We start from the raw sequence: 21,870 nt of genomic DNA, 5'->3' as shown, positions 1-21,870 counted from the left end.
ACTATTCAAATCCAATCAAAAGATAATCGGATGCGGATACTGATACGTTAATTTTAAACCAAATATTATCCAATCCATTTAGGTCTAGTTATAAAAATATGATTATATATAATTTTAATATTTTATAATGCTAAAATACCCATATCAATTTATAGTATATTACAAGTAATTAAACAAGAAATTAAATGAAAAAAAAAATCATAAAAACATCTATGTAATTTTAAATGGCACTTCAACATCAACCCTAATGGGATAGTGGATTCAACCCTTCACCTCCTCATCTTCTCAAATTTTTACCTTATTTAATTCTTTGTTGTTCAATGCTAACAGTTAAGTTGCAACACCGCTTGATCCAAACTGCACTCTCCATCTTCCATTAGGGAAGTAAATAAATACTTGAAAACCTGTACTCAATTCTAATTTGTATCTATTTAGGAGAATCCATATTCAAAACTTTTGTAGAATTTAAATCCATTCGAAAGCTAATAAAATGTGATACATAAAGTATTATTTGATTAGAATTTGATCCTTATACATCCCCCCTGATGTATCATCTCATGACAGAGAGGTGACTCAATTCCTGCAACATGGAATTTCAGATTTTTCGTGACTAAATTGTCACAACATTATCAGTGAAGAAGTTTCAACCCATGATCAACCTTCCATATGATCCAAAAGGGTGTGAAATTCTCCACCTATTTGTTCAGTGGTGATCAGCACAAGTTTCAGGTGAGTAACACATTCAAGACCCGTTAATATCTAGCAGATTACAATGCCATTATACCAGAAGTTCCATGTAAGCAAATTGTTTCAAGTGATTCATGGAAAGACAAACACAGAAAGAAAGCCAGTATTTACGTCATCTGTCCAACTGCCCATAAGGCAGTGAGCAGGAAAAGACAAATATAAGTCCTCCCAATTTCCTCATCACCTATACAAAGAAGAGTCAAAAGATAATCCCCTGGATTTGCTATTGGGCATTCCCTCGCACCTCTTCAAATCCTTCCCCAATAAACAGGATTTAGCCCCAATCAACCCATTACCTGTCACATAACAGATACACCATCAGGTGAAATATCAAAAAACCATTGAAGTAAAAGATAGAACACAACAGAACCATAACAAATTAACAAATAACAGTTCTCACATGATCAGCTTATTTCTGACCCTTCTTCCATAACACTCCAATCTTCTTCAGCATGTTGCTCTTTCTCTTCGGTGAGTTGTCATCCATATCTTCTGCATAGGGTGAACCGATTTCCCCAGTAACATAGCCATCCAATGACCCTGATCTCTCCATAAATTTTCCATTATTTCCCGTTGAAAGAACAGCAGCTGCCGCCTCAGCTGCCTTCCTCCACTGGTCTGACTGCACCTTCAACCTCCTCAGCTCCGCCTCCATCTCCGAGTTTGCTGCCTGTGATGCCTCCAGCTGTTCAGTCACACGTGCAGCCCTTCTGCTACTCTTATCTGCTTCCTCTGTTATGTAGCCAAGTTTCATTAGAGCCTCCCGCTCAGCAGCCCTTGCCACCTCGGCCTCGGCAACAGCTTCGTCATGCACTTTTCTCCTCTCCATTTCCCTCTTGTTTATTTCTAACTTGAGCAACTCATTCTCCTCTGAGATACTCTGAAATTCTGTTTCCTTGTCCATCAAATTTGCCTTTAAATCAGAAACATCTGTGTTCAACTTCCGCAACTCCATTTCCAGTTCATCCTCCCTCTGACTTGGCTTGGTCTGTTTTATCTTCATATTTAGTCCCTCATTTTCCTCTGATATACTCTGCAACTCAGTTTCCTTGTCCATTAGATTTGCCTTCAACTCTTCAATGTCACCTTTGGTTTTCTTTAGTTCTGCCTCCAATTCAGCTTCTCTAAGGCCTGACTGAGACTTCATTTGCTCCACTAGTTCATGGGCACTTTGAATCTGCATTGTCCACCGAATTTGTCCTTCCTGGTACCTAGCCTCAGCTGTTTCTAGTGCAGCCTTTAAATTTCCCACTTCCACATTGACAGAACCTACCTCTAACCTAAGCTGATTTGAGTCAGAAAGGTCCAGAATTTCATCTGCAGATTTAACACCACCTGACGAATCTCCAGTATGGTTGCTGCTAGCTTTAACCAGATCTGCCTGAAGTTTGCTCACGAGTCCTTCAAGTGAATTCGCTTGAGCTCTAGATTGCTCCAACTCAGAAACAAGGTTGTTGTATGCCTCATTGGCTTTAAGGGCATCTGCATCTGACCGGAGCATCTCCACAGTAGTCTTGGCAGTTTCCAATTGCAGTAGAGTTTCACTAACCAGTGCCTGGGCCTGAGCTTCAGAATCTTTGGAATCCTTGAGCTGAACTTCCATGTCCTCAACAATAGAAAGCGTTTTTGCCAGGTCTATTTTTAATCTCTGAAGCTCAGATTGTGCAGTTTCAGCTTGTTTGTTCTGGGCAGCCTCAGACTCAGCAACCATTTCCAGCTGGATCTTCAGCCTATGGATTTCATTCATGGCAGAGAGTAAGGCAGCTGAGTCCACTGATTGCTGGTTTTGGACAGCCTCGAGTTCGGACTGCCATGCCCGATCCCGGTCTTGAGAGACCTTACAGAGCTCTTGGACCCGTGCTTCCTCAGAAGCACACAGCTCCAATAGCTGCTGCTGGGACTCTTCGAGCTTTGTGGACATGGCTAAGAGCTGCTTCTTGGCCTCTTCAGCTTCCTGCTGTGCACGTCCCTTCCATGACTCAGATGCTGTTAACTGGTCTTTTGTTTTCTTTAGATCCTCCTGAAGTTGAGCAAGTTGAGACTCCAACTCAGAGATTCTGCTGGGTCGCTTCTTCTGGAGATTTCAGAGAAAAACAGCTGTTGAATATCAGCCTTCTCTAACTCTAACAATTTTGCGAGACAGATGATAAACTAGTACATTCACAAATCACATGTGAAACACTAGATTGCCAAAACTTAAATAGTAAAAACAGTCCAATTAGAGGATAATAGACGGAAAAATCAAATCAAATCTAACCCACAAATTAGAGTATTGACATGGAACTCTCAAAATGAGGCCTTAACAAGGTAATATTTGTATCACTAAAATGACATGAAAAAGAAAGAAAGACAACAGCATGACGTCAACTACAACAAGAGTTTCCAACTAGAAGGATCAAAGCGGAAGTGCTTCCTACATAAACAGTAATTATTCCCCAAGCTACTTCAGACCTTGACTGACTATGTAATTTTACAAATCGAAAGTAAATTCAGATATTCCATAAAACATAGCCTTCAAGAATTCTAAAGAAAGTAAATTTGATTCTAGATGTTCTCAGTATTTGTTATGAGCAATAGGTTGAAAATGGATGACGGGTAAGTTGAACAACCAGGCTCATAGGCAGCCTGTGTCCAAGAAAAAACAAATTGACCAATTTTTCAGTTATCAGGAGCTAGGGATTTTTTTTTTTTTTTTGGGGGGGGGGGGGAGGAGGATGAACCTGAAAAAGCACTTTTAACTACAACAAGAGTTCAATGTCATAAAGTTTTCTTCACCCTCCTCCAGATATGGGTTGAAGAGGTTGTAGGCTTGTAGCTATAGTCAAGTACCTCTCCAGATATTGGACTTCTAGGTGACCTGCGTTCAATGACTTTCGGGCTTTTATCCTTTGGTGTCCTGGTTGCAGGAATTGTAGAAGTTGAGTCAGATTCAGATCCAGGTGTTTTGAGCTGACGAGCGGCTCGTGGTGTCCCTGGAGATGTCCTTTGAGGCACTTCTAAAGATGAACTTCTGCACCCATTGCCCAGGAAATTTTCATAACCATTAAGAGGAGCAAAAGAATCCAGAATTCAATAAGATCCAGCTACAATAAATCAGCAGCAAAGCAACAATAAGGCTAGGTTTAGATACCAAAAAAAAACATAATGAGACAATAACCATGATGATGCAATGATTGATTTATGTGTCTATCTCTCTCCTCAAATTCAAGTTTTTTTTTTTTTTTAAATCTTTTCTTTTCTGGGCATCCGAACATAACCTAAGGGTATTTACAAAGAACACATTCAGTTGTTGGTTCTGCAATGGCAATGTGGAGGTGAAGCATAGATTCCATCCACGAATTAATATGAGAGAATATTTATTCCATTCAAGAAAAAAATAGTTTCCTCTGAAAAGATATCTTGGACGTATAGATAAAGGTTTATGGCAGCCTGATTCATTAATGAAGCCTATCCATGCATCAAGTCTGACCACACAGTATAGGGCCGGCAACTAGCCAACTAGAAGGACTAGCTACAACTTTCTTCATCTTTTTTTTCTGCTTTTTCCAGTATAGATGACTTAGCAACATCGTACTAAGTATCGGTATCGTATCATCTGTATTGAGCGATACATACTGGTTTTGCTAGTCACTGATACCGATACTGTGCCGATACCATATCGGTAGCACGGTCCAGACAAGGGGTAAAATGGTCAGAAAACACATTTTTAAGGAGATTCAGGGGTAATTTTGTCCGATACAAGCTGATACCATATCGGTATTGTATCGGTTTTGTAGGTTACCGATACCCATTCCGATACCATGCACTAAAACCATGCTTAGCAACAACATTATGCCACTAGCACCTTGCAAACAATGTAAATGTCACTGTGCAGTGGGTCACAGATTTTAGTTTAACGCCCATTGTTGTACTACAAAACAAGACAAACACACTTTTCTTCAAATACAAGAAATAATGAGAGAAAAAGCAAAGCTCAGACTATTTTTCTGGCCAAATGAATCTCAATTGTTAAAAGTCGATTGGTTTTTCATTCTAAGAAAAAATGGATAGTGCAAACTGCAAAGCAAAAAAGGGGGGGGGGGAAATCTAAAGTTCAAAGGGGAAATACCTTTTTAAAAAAGCAAAAAACAAACATCTAAATTAGAATGGCTGAAAATAACAACAGCCATTGATTGTCAGCAGGGTTTACAATGTATCTTGAATTTTTCCCAGGAGAGGTCATGGGAAAAGAGTAAGAAAAAAGAAATAGATCCTTTGAAAGAAGTTACAGTATAACAGACTGTTTCTTACCTCATGACTTCTACAAGAAGAATAAGAATAAGAATCCAACCGACTTAGGAAAGGACAGTAGAAGACAAAAAAAAAAAGCTGGTAATGATAAAGAGAAATCCAAAGCTGGTCGGAAGAGGGATTATGGCATTAATAACATCTACATGTATAAAGGACACTTAATGAGGCAAAATCCAACACAATATTTACCAATTACCTCGAATGCAGAACTTCTTGATGGATTCAACTAAGCAACTTAATGAACATATAAGATTTGAGAAAGTTATCACAATGCGAAAAGTACAGAAACAAATGCTGGAGTTACCTTGCTTTCGGCGTCTGCATATTTTACCACTCGTTCTGGAAACAGAGTAAAAGGGAGAAGTGAAAGCTTATTCCCTAGTAGCTCCCTGACCTACAAAACCTGCAAATAGTACAGAGGAGTCACAAGCCAAGGATAACAAACCCAGGAGTCCGGTGCAATGAACATGAAAAAAATAAATGGCGAAGGAAGGACAATCACCCCTCATCAATACCATGATAACAAGACCTTAACAACAATATCCCTTCAAAGAAACTCCATTAAAAGTTAAAACTACCTCCACTCCCATCAAATCACAACCAAAACAGAAGAGGAAAACTAAAAATAAAAATGTATACGAATTCGTATATGGGCAAAAATTTCAGTTCGCATTCTATCTCCACCATTTTCACTTTTATTTCGTGAACCAATGGGCAAAATCTTTACCCTTTTTGACCCATTTGAGGACTTCTGCTGCACTCCGAAATCATTATTGACCCACAAGACCTCTGGCCCTCTACAGAGAAAGGTACAGACAACGAAATATCGATAATGGAACCACAGAAATCAAATCAACCCATGGAATACACAGGGTTATTAGGCTTCCAAGAAGGGTATCTCCGTAAATAGAGTAACTGGAAGCACAAAGTAACGGAGATTTGTCTGGCATCCACCCCTTTCACCGTCACATGAGTGCACTACCTACCTACTCATGATAAAGTTTGAATACAAGCTCAGCTAACCACAATCTCCCAACCCCTGGGAAAAAAGAAAAAGAAAAAGAAGAAGACGACGAAAGTCTTGAAAAAAATGGGAGCTTGAAGAACAGAGGATAATCCTTACTTGGGCGAAAAAAGAGCAGACAACAGAGAATGTACAGAACAAAACGAAGAGCAGAAGCGCAGAAAGAAAACAGCTCCAACTATAATTGAATGGGTGTAGGCGTGCAGGTCACCAATTTAAAGCAAGCAAGAAGAGAACCACTGGAAGAAAGAAAATAGAGACTAAAACAGGAAAAGAGCTCAAAAACCTGCAACTCACGCTCCAGGACTAAAATACAGAACCGCATTATCATTCTACCGAAGAACTTTCTCGAAAAAACTCCATATCTTTCAAAAAGAACAAGTAGAAAAGGCGGAACAAGTATAACCTAAACTATCCACACCAACAAAAGAAAAGAGCCACTCAAAGACACTTCTTTGAACAACTGAAGCTAGAAAGAAGGCGGAAAAAGAAACAGTAGAAGATTAGAAGTATAATTAATGGCTACACTGCTACAGTGCAAGAATTACCAGTAAGAGATCTCTGTTGGTATGGAGAAAGAGCTCGTCAACACTTCCGTCCTCTGAGAGTTAAAACCCTAATTTTCAAGATAAAAGCAGCGGCATTTGATGGGATTCAAAAGCAGCATTTCCATCCATTTCTGTCACTTGTTCTTCTTCTTCTTCTTCAGCTACTCCTTATATGGTTCACTTCCCGAGGTGGTTTTCTACCCTTAGAGAGAGAGAGAGAGAGTGGGAATTTGTCGTTTTATCTGGTCAGATTCAGAACCAAGGGATGGAAAGGACCATAGGTCCGAGACTAGTGTTGTCTAATATCTGTTTTCTTATACTCTAAAAACGAATATTTCATTTTAGAAAAAAACAAAAAACCGAGTTTGAAAAATAAAAAATTTAAATCAACGGTGGAGATGGAAGAAATTAAACAAGAAGAAGAAGAATCCGTCGATATTTTAGCCGTTGTTTGGCCAGTCCCACCTGAACCAACCAACAGTAGACTTGGAACTTGGAAGAAAGGTTTTGGTTTTACCGCTCCCGCAATAAGGGATTTAACCAAATTCTGAGTCAACTCGGATGTATTGATCGGCCGAGTTTAGGTGTTTCAATCAAATTCTTTTAACCCAAATCCGGAAATCCCCCATCCTCCACTCGAAGTCGGTCATGTTTCAATTGCTACTAAGGATGAACTCGGAATAGAATCCAAATACAGATAAGGGTTTTAAAACAAGGAATCAAAGATTTGAATTGGGTCCAGTCAATTTCAATCCAATTCCATCGCACATTTTCACTCAAACCTTAAAAAATCTTGATTGCGAATCGGCTAGAATCGGAATAAGATTCGATTTGATTTTTAAATAGAGAGGGGTAGGCACTAGGTATCAAAGCAAACTCCCTCCGAACTTCAACCTTGACCTGATCTTGCAGCTTCATTCTTCATTATCTCAAACTACAAAAAAGAGAGGGAAATAAAAAGGAATCAGGATTCAAATTGGGTCCAACCTATTTTGATCTAGTTTTATTTCAAATAGATCAGAATCGGTCACAATCAACCAAATTCCACTTGAACCCTAGAAATTCAGATTGGATTGGTCTAATATGATTCGAATAGACCAATTCGATGGGAAAAAAATCCTCTGCAATGCACCACAAGATGGGTGGTGCACTGCAATTCAGGCTTGAGAGCTCGACACATGGAAGATGCGACATCCAATGGTGTCAAACTCAAGAAGAAAGAAAAAAAACTAGGTCAATCAAGCTCGCACCGTTGTATGAAGCATCTTCCATGTGTCAAGTCCTGAAGGCTCAGATCCGAACTGCAGTGCACCACAAGAGAAAAGCAACAATAGAACAAACATCAAAAAAAAAAAAAAAACACAACCATTAGAACAAACATGAGGTAGACAAAAGATGAGAGTGGGGTTCCTTCTACATTAAATGCTGTTTGCAGGAGTTTCTTAAGTTTCTTATGAACATGAATAAATGGGAATCATATCTTACAGAAGGCTGATGGAAACAAGCATAGGACCAGTAACCCACAGCCATATTTACTACTCAGACAACACACATGCACCCTTTGCAGTTGGAGCTACCATTCACTAAACTCAAAACCTCCCAAATCAGGCTGAAGAAAACAAGCATGGGATCAGTAGAAAAGGGTTGTGTTTGCTATACATTCTCGGAATAGACAATAATGGGTCTTGAACATATTTTGAAGTGAAAAAAATGAAGAAGAATTGGATTTCAAAATGCATTCTATATCTAGATCAAGAATCTATTTCAAGAGTGCATATCAAACAAAAAAATTTACCCAAACAAATAATTGAACAGAGATGCATCAAGGCTTCAATAAGCATGAAACTATAAACTGTAACACTCTTCTTTTTAATTACAATATGGAATGGGGATCCGGATCATCCACTGCGTGATTGCCCCAACTGCCCTACTGCGCAGATACAACAAGCATGAAATGATTGCCTTACCCCTGACCGAGTGGGGGTAAGTCGATCATTTCGTGCCTTGTTGTGTCTGCGCAATTGGATAGTTGGGGTAGTCGCGCGCAACAGGAGACCCCAATACATGTCTATAAAATTTGAGCACTAATATTTAAACCACACGGGCACACGACATGTCAAGATATTAATGACATTTAAGGAACCTGGTCTAAATGGTAAAACAGTACTTATGGACATCTATGTAAAGATATGAATGAGTTGAGGGTGCTGTTTCACCTTTAGAATAACTTGTCGCTACCAAATGAGTAATCTAAAGAATAACACCGCCCATTCTTTCCCTACAATCGAGCTGCTTTACTTTTGTGGATTATATTCTTATTGATGCATGAGTAACTCAATTAGGATTGGCTTTTAACCCAAAAAATATCATACATTTTAAACTTAAAAAATCTTGTTATTAGGTTCTGTAAAAGAAGTTGTAATTATACTTCTTATAGAGGAATAAGAACAACACCCAAGGGCGGTATGCTATTGGGTGGCACCAATGGGGGCATGGGATGAGGCATTATACAGGAGGGACAGAGGAATCATTTCAAAAGGGAGAAAAGAGCGAGATAGACACAACAGGCACTAACTTGCAGTATACCAGCAGTGTGCCCAGCATATTCCTTTATTTTTTTACCCTCTTAGTATACTACATTTTTTTGATGATGATTAATCATGTAATTTCAATGTCAACTTAAAAAGTGTCCAAGATAATTACAACTCTACATTGACATAATGGTAAAAATACGTTTTTACTCAACTTAAAGAATATCTAGGAATCCTACCAAAAAAAATATATGTATATCTAGGAATGAGACAGGAGGCAATCAAAAGAAAATTACAACTTCTAAGTTCACCGCTTTGGTGACAACAAGAAGCACTTTTAACAATATTTTGTTATATTTTCTCTTGATAATTTTAACAATGTTCATTGAACAAGAATATAATAAACGGTTTCAAAGTGTCATTAGACTCGCTCGAAATATTGGTGAAAAAAAAAAGTTCTAACTTTATTTTTAGTCCTTTTAATATCACTTTTTTTTTTTTCAATAAGGTTACATCATGTCATTTCACATGCCTACTCAAAAAATTTTCTACTTTCAACAATGACATAACAATAAATCACTTTTAAATTATTTTCAAAACTCTGTTTTACCCTACATTAAATTACTTTCGAAAATAACACAAGGGGCAATCAAAAGTAGGTTACAATTTCTCACTTCATCATTTTTGTGACAACAAGATTTACACTTAAAATTGTAAAAATCTAGCTGTACTCAAGCTCGGTAAAAAAAAATTGTAACTTTACTTTTTTTGTACCCTTTTAGTATATAACACTTTTTTAAGTTCACCATTTTGGTCAGAGCAAGAAGCACCCTTAACAACATTTTGCTTTATTTTCTCTGGTGTCCAAATCATATACAACGCAAATATTGAAGCGGTTTTTCTTACTAACAATCTTTAAGATGTCAAATAATTTGTACTTTTTTTTTCTCAACTTTCTTAATATAACATGTTTTTTTTTTTTTAAATGAGGATAAGTCCTATCATTTCTCATGTGTACCCGAATAATTATGTAAGATAAAAATCTTAATAATGACACAATGATAAATCAGGTAGAAAATTTGTTACACTAACTTAAAGAACGTTTAGAAATAAAATAAGAGGGCAATCAAAAGAAGATGTCAAGTTCTTAATAGAGCGTGGTTCGGTTGCATGCACCTACGTTCAACGGCAGACACATATCCATTTTGCTTCCAATGATACCCTCTTTGTCCTAAATGGTAGTAGGTGAGACATATGTCCCCCGTGAGTGTATGTATAGCATATGTGTACATGTAGTAGAATCAAACTCATTCTTAATAAATACATCTATCAATGGACATTGAACACAAACTGATTTATAGATAGATCGGGTCCCAAGCAAGGTTTTAACAATCGGTATCGGTATTGGTCTCTGTCGGAACCAATTCGATACTAATCTGGATCAGCTTGTATCGATCATGTTTTCTTTAAAAAAAAATTATTTTTACATTTATACTCTTGTCCATACCGATCCACCGATATAGGATCGTCCAGGAATCGATATCAGTCTCCATCAATACCAATATAGGATTCGATCCTGCAACTTGTGATTTTGCAAATGGATAAAAAAGAGAAAGAGAAAAGAGATTAGAGTAGAAGAAGAACTCTTGTGGACTTGGGGATCCACTGACGATTGCGCTCTTCAGTCTTTTTAATGTGTATTATCTTTTGTTTCCAACTCACAGACCCTTCTTATAAGAGTCAAGAGAGTCTAAGAAAGTCCAAGAGCCATTGGAGAGAGCAAAGGCTCTTCTCGCAATCGTGGAATCGCCCTCCCCTTTACTCTCTCTACATCCCGTGATATACGTTGAAAGTGAGGCTGACGTGGCCACAACTCCAACATCTCCCACTTGGCCATGTTGGCCGAATTCACACTCTCTCTCGTGCACATAGGAGACATTTCCATTAATGAGTAGTGTGGTGGGCCTTCTGGCCCTTTCAGTCGAATTTAAGGAGAAGCCCACTTGATTGGGTGTGATGGGTGCACAACACATGGGGCAACAAAGGGAGACGTGTCAGTTCCTTATAGGGAAGACCTGAACTTTGTTTGCAATGGAAAACACAAAACACATCAATACAACTGTAAAGAATCCTCTAAATACCTTTTACATTACATCAAAGGTAGGAGGCAAAGTCATTGCCTTGATGCCGTAGAATGGGTATTTTGTTGGATGGTCAGCCTACAATCAGAATAATACAATCGTTGATTTTGGATCTTTTTGGTAGAAAATAAAGATTATTGAGGTTTTGATTGCTACTGACTGTTTGATCAATTTTAGCTCTGATCAGCCATTCTTCAGTGAATCCGGCTCCTCTCCAGGGAGCTCAGCGCCCAGGGGGCATCCAAGGATGGGGCTGTGCTGCACACATCTTAGCGGATGCCTAGGGAAATGTGTGGCACAGGTCAACGACTGTATGCTCCCTGGGCGTGCTGGGCTCCCTGGAGACGAGCTCAACTCTTCTTCAGTTGCTCTCATTTGTTGTACCTTGTACATTTCCAATGGGTGTTTAAGAAAGCATCCAAATACTATATTTTGTATATCATAGGGATCCTCATTTTCTCATGTGATATTTTGGAGTAAAAGCAATGCAATGGTTGAGTGATTAAATTGGACCCTTAGATTATTTCTTAAGGGACTCAAATAATAATAATAATAATAATAATAAAATACTCACTTAAGACTACAACATGTTTATATAATCATCTATGACAATCCCAAAGGTTATCACATTGTTTCTTTAAGGCTATTTAAATGTACGAGAGAGGGTTCTTAGTCTGACAATTTGGAGGAATCTCTGATGCTACATCAATGGCGCTGTAAGAAATGGTATCATTTACATCAGACCCATATACATTGGCTACATTGGAAACTTTTCCTCAAACTGTATTATGATGGAACTAGAAGGGCCACTTCTTCTTGGCAAAAGTCACTTGGGTTTTGCCCTAGCAAGACCTTAGGCTATGTTTGACTGTTAAGAAAAGATAACATCAAAAAAAAAAAAAAAAAATTTGATGAGAAAGATAAACATATAAATCAATTATTACATCACCATGATTTTTTGTCTTATTATGTCATTTTTTTTTTTTTTATATTCATATATAGAAAAAACTTCTCTACAGTGCCCTAATCTGGCGGTACAGTGCAATGTGGGGCTGAGAGCTCGACACGTGGAAATTGCAACATCCAACGGTACCAAACTTTATAAGGAAAAAAAAAAACTGGCTTGTATCGAACTCGCACAATTGGATGAAGGATCTTTCACGTGTCGAGCTCTCAGACCAGCACTGCAGTGGATAGAATTTTAATCCATCCATACATAGCCTTAAGGAGTGAAAGGAAATGAAGGTTTGGAGCTAGGAGGAATAGGCCACTAGGATATTTCCTTTGGCTTCCTGCTGAGTTTCAGGCTGCATTTGGTACACATTCTTGAAATGTTTTTATCACCTTAGAATGCATGCCAAACGAGCATAAGTTTTGATCATTTTTTAGTTTCTTATAAAATTGGCCAATTAGGTACCCGGTTCAGGTTGATTGGGTTTGTGTATTGCCGATGTTATGTGTGAAATTGGATACCTTTATTTCTTCCAAATTTCGGTATTTTAGTTCCTAGATAGTAGTATTGTATTATTTACCTAGTAATAATTTATGATAGAGCCTTGTAAGGACTTAAGGGAGACAAAAGCTGATTCATTGAACTTGGGAGAGGACTTCTCATGGTGACAGTAGATGAGTGGGTGAAAGAGTGGGTGTAGTAGAGGGAAATCTCTTATCCTACACCAACCACAACGTGGGAAACAATTTCATCCGATGAAGGGTTTATATGGTAAGAGAGGAGAGAGTGTGTCAGTACAAGACCTACATAGGTCTGGATATGAGAGGGCACAAGAAAACATATATGTATAGTGTCAACGTGGGAATCGTTTTCTCTTTATTTATTGGAGAAAGTTTTCCGTTCACCGTGGGTGAAGTGAACGGTTCACCCACAAAGCTACTTTCATCATTACTCCCCTTAATAAACGTTGGAGGCTGTAAATACCTTTCACTATTCCCCTATACACATCCAAGTGCAATGATAGCCATTGATGAAGGACTTTCTTCTTTACCGTGGCTTAAGGAAAACTCGGTGGAGATCGAACACTATCCAGTTGTATAGCTTACACTAGCGCTTCCTATGTCCATCTCTCTTCTCCCATATTAGGGGGCATATATGTCATTGCATAGGAAGAATGAAAGAGATAGACACAGGAATACGCTAGCATATGCTATGCAACCTAGTAGTGTGTTTTTTCCCCATTTATATATGGAAGCACGTATTTAGCCAAGAGTGTGGCCCTTGCGTTAGCACGGGAGCCAATGGAAATGCATGTAGAAGCATCAACAAATGTGAGATTTTCACTTTTCATGGGGACATGACTATCATTTCGTCCCATCTTGTGTCTAGGGCCTCTAGACACAAGAGCCATGCTCCTGAACAGAGTCCTTTTCCCTTTTGCTTTGGAAGTGCAATCCAGATTGGACTAAAATGTTACCCACATAAGGTTGGGTTGGAATGGGCTCAAAAATCAGCCCTGCTTTAGCCTTAGCCCTGTATAGGTGATGAGAAGTAGATTACCATGTTGGGTTCTAGAAGACAAGAGTTTGGAGTCAATCCTAACCTTTAGTATTTTTGTGCAAAATAGCAGCCCATACCAACATTTTTCTTGAGAGCCCCAACCTGTTACCATTGCTCTAAGCACCCATTCATAATTTTAGTCGAGTGGATTTAGTTCATAGTATTGGCGTCGATATCAATCACCATCGATATCAGTATGGATCGATATCATACCAGATTAGACGATTTTCAATATCCCTCCACTGAGTACGACAAACATAGACTGCATTTGGTATACATTCTTGGAATGCATTCTAGGTTGATTATACATTCTCGAATAGTGAAAATATTTATTTTTATTACCTGAGGATGCAAAATCGACCTATAATACCTAACATAACATAATTTCAAATCAAATTGAAATCTAAAGTAAATCGGGCATCCCTTATTCCAATTAATGTCGACTCATATACATGCAACTTATTTTGGCCAAGAAATAAGATGAATGGTTCAGGTTCTCGTAAGCGAACCATTTTCGTACGTTAGATGATGCAAATATGGAATCCAAGAGAGATGGGGAATAAATAAGCCAATCTGGATCGAAATCAATCGACTCGAAATCAGGCATGACTGTGATTTTTTTTCTTTCAATTAATAAAATAAGAGAAAATCAATGAAACGTACCCCTTGCAATAATTTTGTTCTACAACTGCCACTCTATAATCATCAACATCAACATCCATGTATACACAAACAAAACCAATTAAAAATCATTCTCTATGGGTAAAAGAAGATTATTGTTATTATAACTTTAGTTAAAAAAATAATAATAATAATAATAACAAAGAAGGGGGAAAAAAAGGTTTTAAAAAAAAAATCCTTAACATATAGGTCCACTTAACATGAAGATCCACTCCTACACACACGCTAGGCTATCCAACCAGTACGTAGACGGCATATATAATTCCAGGAATGTAACCCAATATCGTCAGTAACAAATCGATCCAGAACTCAATCTGCAACCAAACCAATTTCCATTTTTCAAAAACTTTTCTTCTTCATAGTCATCTTCAACAACCAAGAACCCACCATTAAAAAGAAGAAATAAATCAAAAAACTGAAATTTTAATAACTTACCCCACAGCCATAACGAAGGAAAACCCCAACAGGTGGGAGGAGAATGGCTAGTATCACTTCAAGGAATGTCTCTGAACCCATCAATATTATCTTCTTCTTCTTCTGGCGGAGCCTCTGCTAAATTTAGCTGCCAAGTGAAGAACGAGAAGGAGAGAGAAGGAAATGGGTCTAGCTAGCTAGTTGGGTAGATCCGTAGATAGAAGAAGAAACAGTAATTGGAAGTGACCGAGAATAAGGGACAAATGTCGGCTATTAAGAAGCTTGATAACGCCACGTAGTCAACACGTGCATTATTCTCCATTTCCATAGCCCCGTTTACATATATATTTATGGGAGAATGTTTTCTGTGCCGGTGGCGCAGGCTGTGCCCAAATACATGGGGGTGGCCGAAATAACCACCCTACTCCCCTGAATGACAGACACATGTGTCTGGGCGCAAGCTGCACTGCGGCACAGAGAACATCAACCCTATATATATATATACACATATTGAATGGACATCACTTCACCACCAGCTACACATGCCCCATATGGGTAACAGTGTCACCATACACCACTCACATTTCAAAGTTAAGGGTGTCCAAATGAAATCAAAATCGAATATCAGAATTGGAGCTGATCGTTTACGATCGAATCGCACAGTATCACAAAAAAATGATCCGGTTTTGATTTTATTGGTTTTATTTTTTGTTCGGTTTTGATTTGCATTGCAAAATCGCGGTTCTAAACCGAATAAGAAATCGAAAAAATTGAATAGAAAATGGTACTTCTTACTTGAATACTAGCTCATGTATCAATTGGATTAATTAATAACATAATCATTAATTTAATAAACATAATTATTGCATCATACTTGAAACATAAAATAAGTAAAATGTCATGATAAATTGTATATATTATATTTGTTCAAGTATGAATTGTAAATGATGGATGATGCTAAAATGGATTAACAAAATCTACTTTCTAATATAAGAAATAGTTTGCATATCATGTGAGAGTGGTGAAGAAAAAAAACTGGAAAAACAAAGAATAGGAAAGGATAAAAACGACAGGTTAAGATGGAAAGTTTATTTGTAATCACATAGGCATAAGAAATATGATAAGTGCGGGAGACCAGAAGAGAATGGGGAAACACGTGAATATAAAGGCATTGAAAACCGAGGTTGTCTTCATTACTATTTCCCAAAATCGACACTACACAAACCGCATGTAAACCGATTGTGAATTGGATAGTGAAAACTGAATGCAAAACGATTCTGATTTTGGCTGATTCCTATCCGGTTCGATTTTGATTTCACCTTATCAAAATGTAAACCGCATTGCAACCGAACCGAATAACCAGAACTGCACCGATTGGCACCCTTACTCAAAGTCCTAAGGGTGTCAATCGAGCGGTTTAATTTTTTTAGTTTCGGTGTGAGTTTCAAGGAAGCTGAAACCAAACGAATAAGACCTTTTCGGTTTCAATTCGGGTTGAACTCAGTTCGGTTTGTGATAGCGGTTTCAATTCGGTTTGAAAACCGGGTATAGACTGGTTTGGGAATGGATTACGTATGGTTTTTAGGGTTCGGGGGAGTGTTCGCGTTCAGTCCTATTGGTCGGGCCAATCGGTGATTTAGGCCAACCGATCCAAAACCGAATGGTGCTCCAACCCGTAAACGAAGTTGAATCGATAAGGCCTCGTTCGATTTGGATCGGGCTCTATCGGGCCAGACCAGATCGGTTTGACAGTCGATTTAGGTTTTGACACCCTTAACTCATACATTCAAAACTTTGACATGTACTCCTTTTCCATTCTAGAAACCAGAAAATTTAACCCATTGTATTTTAGGGGTGTCAATCGGTCGGGTGGCTCAGGTCTTATCAATACTCATTAATTTAAGGTCTTGTACTGTTTTCACTTATTTAGATAATCGGGCCTTGTAGGCGAGGACATGGACATGTTTTTACTTGTCAGTTGATCGGTTAGTCAATATCGACCAATATCGGTTAAAATAATATAAAAAAAAATTTAAAAACACTAGAAAAAAAATCCAAAAACTTTAGTCAGATCGGTGAAGGATCGATTGATCTGACCGTATTTTCCAATCCTGTAGCCGCTCAATCAGATCGATCAAGGATCGATTGCATTTTGGGATCAGCTTCAACCGATACCAATCCAATTCAACCGATATCAACCGATCCGATCTGAAATTACGAACCATGATATTAACACTTTCATCCATAGATACCCTACAAAAGGCCTATCCATACAATCTTTCACGTCTTTCTTTTCTACCTTATTTGTTTGTTTGGCTGTACTACTTTTCTATGAGCTTTTGCAACCGAAAGTGGAGAGAGCGGATAATGGAGGATATCTTATTGCATATGAGGGTCCCACCGGGAAAAATTTCTGCTGCTTCCCAGGTTGCAAGAATGTTTCTGTTACCCGAATTTACAGCAAAAGAAATGGAATATTTCACTTCCCCTATTCCTTTTCACATCTTTTCTTATCCACAATCGATCAGAGCAGTTGAGCATTTACCGAATTCCCGGTATGCAGGACCTTTATCCGTTGCTGTAACTGGAGCGCTGCTGTGCGCATCATGCGGTGCAGCAGCGATCTACTATATACATATGACCGCTACTGCACCGCGCAATGCGCACAATAGCTCTCCAGTTACAGCAACAGATAAAAATTCATGGATGTTGTACTTTTTCAAAAAGTTTTCTCATTTTATAGTCAAAAGCATTATCGACAAGGAAACTGACACTTGGCAAATCTGATCTATTACAGAACTAAACGACACGCGAAAATAGATTCTGAATTCCCACGTGGAAGATGATGATTAGATCGTGTAGACTCCAGTAGGAAAGCAATCTCCTCCAGTTCTCTAGTTCCTCTAATAGGAGGTGGTGTATCCTATTCCAACAAGGATAGGGTGGTCATTTCAGAAGATGGCAAAATTGTCCAAAAAAGTTTATCTCGATATTTTAAGGAGGTAAAATAGTCCGATCCATCTGATGGTATCTATTCTTTATCCCAAGCTTCCTTTTTCTCCGGGTCGGTTTTTGTTTCCCGTCTGTCACTAAGCCCCCCAAAAGTCGCCGTTTTTTCAGTGAGGCATCAAACCTCTTGACACTGCTCCGGACCCTGTGGACCACTTGGTATGGACTGGGCCGGTATGGACCACTTGTAGAGCCAAGCCCACATGCCACGTATAATCAGAGAATCTAATCCTAATTTAGACCCTTAATTTGGTCCCATTTTCCGGACCTCTTGAGGCTGGAATTGATGGGTCCAAACATCTCTTTTCTTCTTGGGCCACCGATACACATGTCCTTCCCTTCCTTATTTTCCACCAAAGATTCACATCGGACGGTCACAAATACCAGATGAGAAACTTGAAAAGCTTTCAATAATAAGTGAACCATGTGCATTTCCATGCTTCTGGAGAAAGAAACGTTATTTAAAATGCTTACTTGTAATCTTAAACACTTTACCCATCCTTTTCCCCACCTCCACCATTAATAAAATTAACTAATAATAGACTAATAGTCATGGGACACTTCCCCCTTTCCATTACATGTCCTTGTCCTCTTCTCCACCTCACTCACCATTTCACTCATCAATCATCAAAGAAAAGAAATGAAGCAGACCATGGTCTGGCCTTAGGTATCGGTATTGGTTTCGATTGATATCAGTATTAATATTAATATTCGTATCGATTTGATTTATATTAGTATCGTTATTGATATCAATGTCGATTGACTATATCGGGTCAGATCAGATCTTTTTTTTCCTCCCCATTTTGATACTACCACTATGGTCCGATATATTGATAGCGAGTACAAACTATATATACTGATACGTATCTATTGATACAGTCAATACTATACAGATATCTTGAACCGTGAAGGAGACCCAATTAGGGTTTAAACACCCAGAATCAAGATCCTAATTGGTCCCATTGGAATTCTAGATGTGTATCAAAATTGATTCTCAAAATCTTGACCCCAACTGCCCATGGTTTGAGGAATCAGTATTGAATTGTTCGAACCAGACGATTTGTTTTAGAATTGGCATACAGCGACACCTATTCTGGGGCGATCATTCAATGGCTCAATACGAACCAAGGGTAAAAAGGATTAAAAAATAATTCAATGGTTCAATAGGGACCAAGGCTGGCTAGCTTTCTTCTTTTGATCCGGCATTTGAATTTGAAATAATCCACATGTCATGCAGCCAGCCCCTCACTACACTTCAATGGCAGATGAGGGCGCTAGAGAAGATTAAAATCCAAACTAAGTGCAAATTTGTCCAATTGAAGCCGATGTGGATCAGGATCAATATTGGAAACCGTGTCCAAAACTAATTACTAAAACAGTGCAATGGCAAAATAGCCCAATTCACCTAAACATTGATATTGAACGAAACCAGACACAGGGCTGCATGAAATGTCCGTCGCATCCCTGTGGAAAGGTAAAAAATCCCGAGGATGCAACGGTCATTTTGCGTACCGCACCCCACACGCGCCCAGATAGGGTTCTCTTTGCCCTTTTTGGTTTTTAAATGAAAGTTACCCATCATGTTCTTCATCTCATTTAATTGCATATAATTTGGGATTCCTCACTCACCACACCCACCCCTAAAAAAAATAGGAAAAAAAATCTCCTGAGGAGAAGCCATTAATAGTTAGGGATAGTACAGAGAAGAAGAGTGAGGGATTACTGAGTGGATAGTGAAGGAAACAGAGAAAGAGATGAGGTTCAGCAATAGTTTGATCGGATTGATAAATTTCTTGACTTTCCTTCTATCGATCCCAATACTTGGTGGAGGAATATGGCTGAGCAGCAAAGCTAACACCACCGATTGTATGAGATTCCTACAATGGCCTCTCATCATAATCGGAATCTCACTCATGGTGGTGTCTCTGGCTGGTTTCGCCGGCGCCTGCTACCGTAACACTTTCCTTCTACGATTCTACCTTTTCTCTATGTTCTTCATCATCGCTGCTCTTATCGGTTTTATCATCTTTGCTTATGGCGTTACCGATAAGGGTTCCGGCCGATCAGTCGTGAACAGAGCTTACCTTGATTACTATCTTTCCGATTACTCTGGTTGGCTTAAAGATCGTGTCGTTCAAGACAGCTATTGGTATAAAATCAGCTCTTGTGTTAGGGATTCTCATGTCTGTGCTAATATGGGCTTGGAGATTAATGGGGTTCCTGAGACTGCTAATATGTTCTACTACCGAAAGCTCAGTCCTATCCAAGTAAGTATTACCTCTCTCTCCCCACCGCCACCGCCGTCACCACCACCACCATCACCACCACTTTTACTAAATTTGAAAAAACGCGTTTTTTTTTCTTCCTTTTTTGACTTAAAAATAGAAATTACTATGTGATACCAAACATGTCTACAAATAGAAATACAAAAAAATTATTTCTATAACTGAAATATGGATCAGAAAAAAAAGTAGTCTTTTTGTTGATTTCTGATTCTTCTTTTTAGTAAGATTTGAGAGCTAGAGGTAAGTGTTATCTAATAATCTTCTCTTTCCGGTTTCATTTTCATCATTAATCTTTAGTTTGGGTTTTAAAATTTTATGTGAAGTAGGTTAATAAGGATGAAGAGCTAGAGATTACTGTTCTCCAATTGTCTTCTCTCTCCAGTTTTTCATCTTCAGTTGGGTTTTAATTTTATGTGAAGTAGCTTAGTAAGGATTAAGGGTTAGAGATCATTTTTCTTCAATTCTCCTCTTCTCTTTCCAGTTTCATCTTCATCATCCATCTATAATTGGGTTTTACTTTTATGTAAAGTTAATTAGTAGATTAATTAGAGATAAAACATAGGATTTTTCATTATTTTAACTCTCTTGTTTTTTTAATCAAGTGATTTTAACTTCACATGCCTTGCGTGTTTCTCGAACATGGTTTTAGGAATCAAAATCAATATCGGTCGATATCGATCTGGATTGATTTATATTGGTTTGGAATGGACAGTTTACTCCTATTTCTTTTGAAATTTTATTTTATTTTTTTAAAACATTTTTACCCTTGTCTGAACTGATCCACCTGATCCACCGATAGCGGATTGGCCAGGAATTGATATCGACCTCCATCGATATTGATATGAATCGGCCAATCCGACTAATCCAACCCAACAAAACTCGAACCACACCAATGACAAAAATGCCCTTACTCATTATTGGAATGACAAGCTAATGTAAATGGGCTTATGGGTCTTTTTTGTTGTTGTTGTTTGTTTGTAGTCTGGTTGTTGCAAGCCACCTACAGAGTGTGGGTACGTGTACGTGAACGAGACGGAATGGAACCAAGGAGGGGGATTGGTGGGTAGCAACCCGGATTGCACAAGGTGGAGCAATGACCAGACCCAGCTCTGCTACTACTGCGATTCTTGTAAAGCAGGGGTTCTGGCAAGCCTCAAGAAGAGCTGGAGGAAGGTTTCTGTTATCAACATTGTGGTTCTCATTCTCCTTGTCATCGTCTATGTCCTTGGATATGCTGCCTTCAGAAATAACAAGAGGATGGATAATGATGAACCATACGGGTCGACCCGGATGACTAAGGCCCAACCCAGCATGCTCCACTTCTAAGTAACTTTCTTTTTTCTTTTTTTTTTGGTGGTCTTAGAGAATTAAAATGAAGAAGAAAAAAAAAACTTATTTTGTTGGTTGTAATTGTATTCAGGAATGGTGTATGATCTTTCAAATTTTATTTTTTTTGTTTTTCTAAAACATGTGTATTTGAATGCGATTTACTCTATGGATTAATGAATTTATAATGCAAATTGAATGTAAATTAATTAAAAGAATTTCTTGTTTTTGTGCCTGAGTCCTTATCAGGGTTTGAGGTATGGTATCCTATTGGTATCGCCGGAGACCAATATTGATATGGATTGATTGTATAAGCCAAAAAAGTGGTTTTCTAATCTGTATTGATATTTGGTATCAACAAT

At 38.3% G+C, this 21,870-nt stretch overlaps 3 protein-coding genes across 8 annotated transcripts; 1 reads left to right on the top strand and 2 right to left on the bottom strand.

Annotated features, from left to right (window-relative positions):
• Nucleotides 1–712: 712 nt before the first annotated feature.
• On the bottom strand, nucleotides 713–6,784 carry LOC122653239 (interactor of constitutive active ROPs 3-like). Of its 4 annotated transcripts, none has more exons than XM_043847202.1 (5): nucleotides 6,610–6,784; nucleotides 5,342–5,440; nucleotides 3,582–3,757; nucleotides 1,148–2,823; nucleotides 713–1,043 (listed from the first exon to the last, which is right to left on the bottom strand). In XM_043847202.1, the coding sequence occupies exons 2-4, from the start codon at nucleotides 5,359–5,361 to the stop codon at nucleotides 1,157–1,159; spliced, it is 1,863 nt and encodes a 620-aa protein (XP_043703137.1). In that variant the 5' UTR covers nucleotides 5,362–5,440; nucleotides 6,610–6,784; the 3' UTR covers nucleotides 713–1,043; nucleotides 1,148–1,156. The 4 variants fall into 4 exon arrangements, with proteins under 4 accessions (XP_043703137.1, XP_043703134.1, XP_043703136.1 ...); XM_043847199.1 differs by having other exon boundaries at nucleotides 1,148–2,821; nucleotides 3,577–3,757; nucleotides 6,610–6,783; XM_043847201.1 differs by having other exon boundaries at nucleotides 713–1,028; nucleotides 1,148–2,821; nucleotides 3,577–3,757; nucleotides 6,610–6,783.
• Nucleotides 6,785–6,815: 31 nt separating this feature from the next.
• LOC122653240 (tetraspanin-3) lies at nucleotides 6,816–21,552 on the top strand. 3 transcript variants are annotated; one of them, XM_043847204.1, is made up of 4 exons: nucleotides 6,820–6,831; nucleotides 13,014–13,019; nucleotides 19,637–20,164; nucleotides 21,164–21,552. In XM_043847204.1, the coding sequence occupies exons 3-4, from the start codon at nucleotides 19,652–19,654 to the stop codon at nucleotides 21,506–21,508; spliced, it is 858 nt and encodes a 285-aa protein (XP_043703139.1). In that variant the 5' UTR covers nucleotides 6,820–6,831; nucleotides 13,014–13,019; nucleotides 19,637–19,651; the 3' UTR covers nucleotides 21,509–21,552. The 3 variants fall into 3 exon arrangements, with proteins under 3 accessions (XP_043703138.1, XP_043703139.1, XP_043703140.1); XM_043847203.1 differs by lacking the exon at nucleotides 13,014–13,019 and having other exon boundaries at nucleotides 6,816–6,831; nucleotides 19,644–20,164; nucleotides 21,164–21,551; XM_043847205.1 differs by lacking the exon at nucleotides 13,014–13,019.
• Nucleotides 14,666–15,032, bottom strand: LOC122653242 (salt stress-induced hydrophobic peptide ESI3-like). The gene is made up of 2 exons (XM_043847207.1): nucleotides 14,910–15,032; nucleotides 14,666–14,788 (listed from the first exon to the last, which is right to left on the bottom strand). Exons 1-2 carry the CDS (start codon nucleotides 14,988–14,990, stop codon nucleotides 14,705–14,707), a joined length of 165 nt encoding a protein of 54 aa, XP_043703142.1. The 5' UTR covers nucleotides 14,991–15,032; the 3' UTR covers nucleotides 14,666–14,704.
• Nucleotides 21,553–21,870: the final 318 nt, after the last annotated feature.

Source organism: Telopea speciosissima, chromosome 2, assembly GCF_018873765.1.
Source record: "Telopea speciosissima isolate NSW1024214 ecotype Mountain lineage chromosome 2, Tspe_v1, whole genome shotgun sequence".
Taxonomy (NCBI): domain Eukaryota; kingdom Viridiplantae; phylum Streptophyta; class Magnoliopsida; order Proteales; family Proteaceae; genus Telopea; species Telopea speciosissima.
Note: the sequence above shows the minus strand (reverse complement) of the source record. Positions and strands in the feature narration are given on the sequence as shown.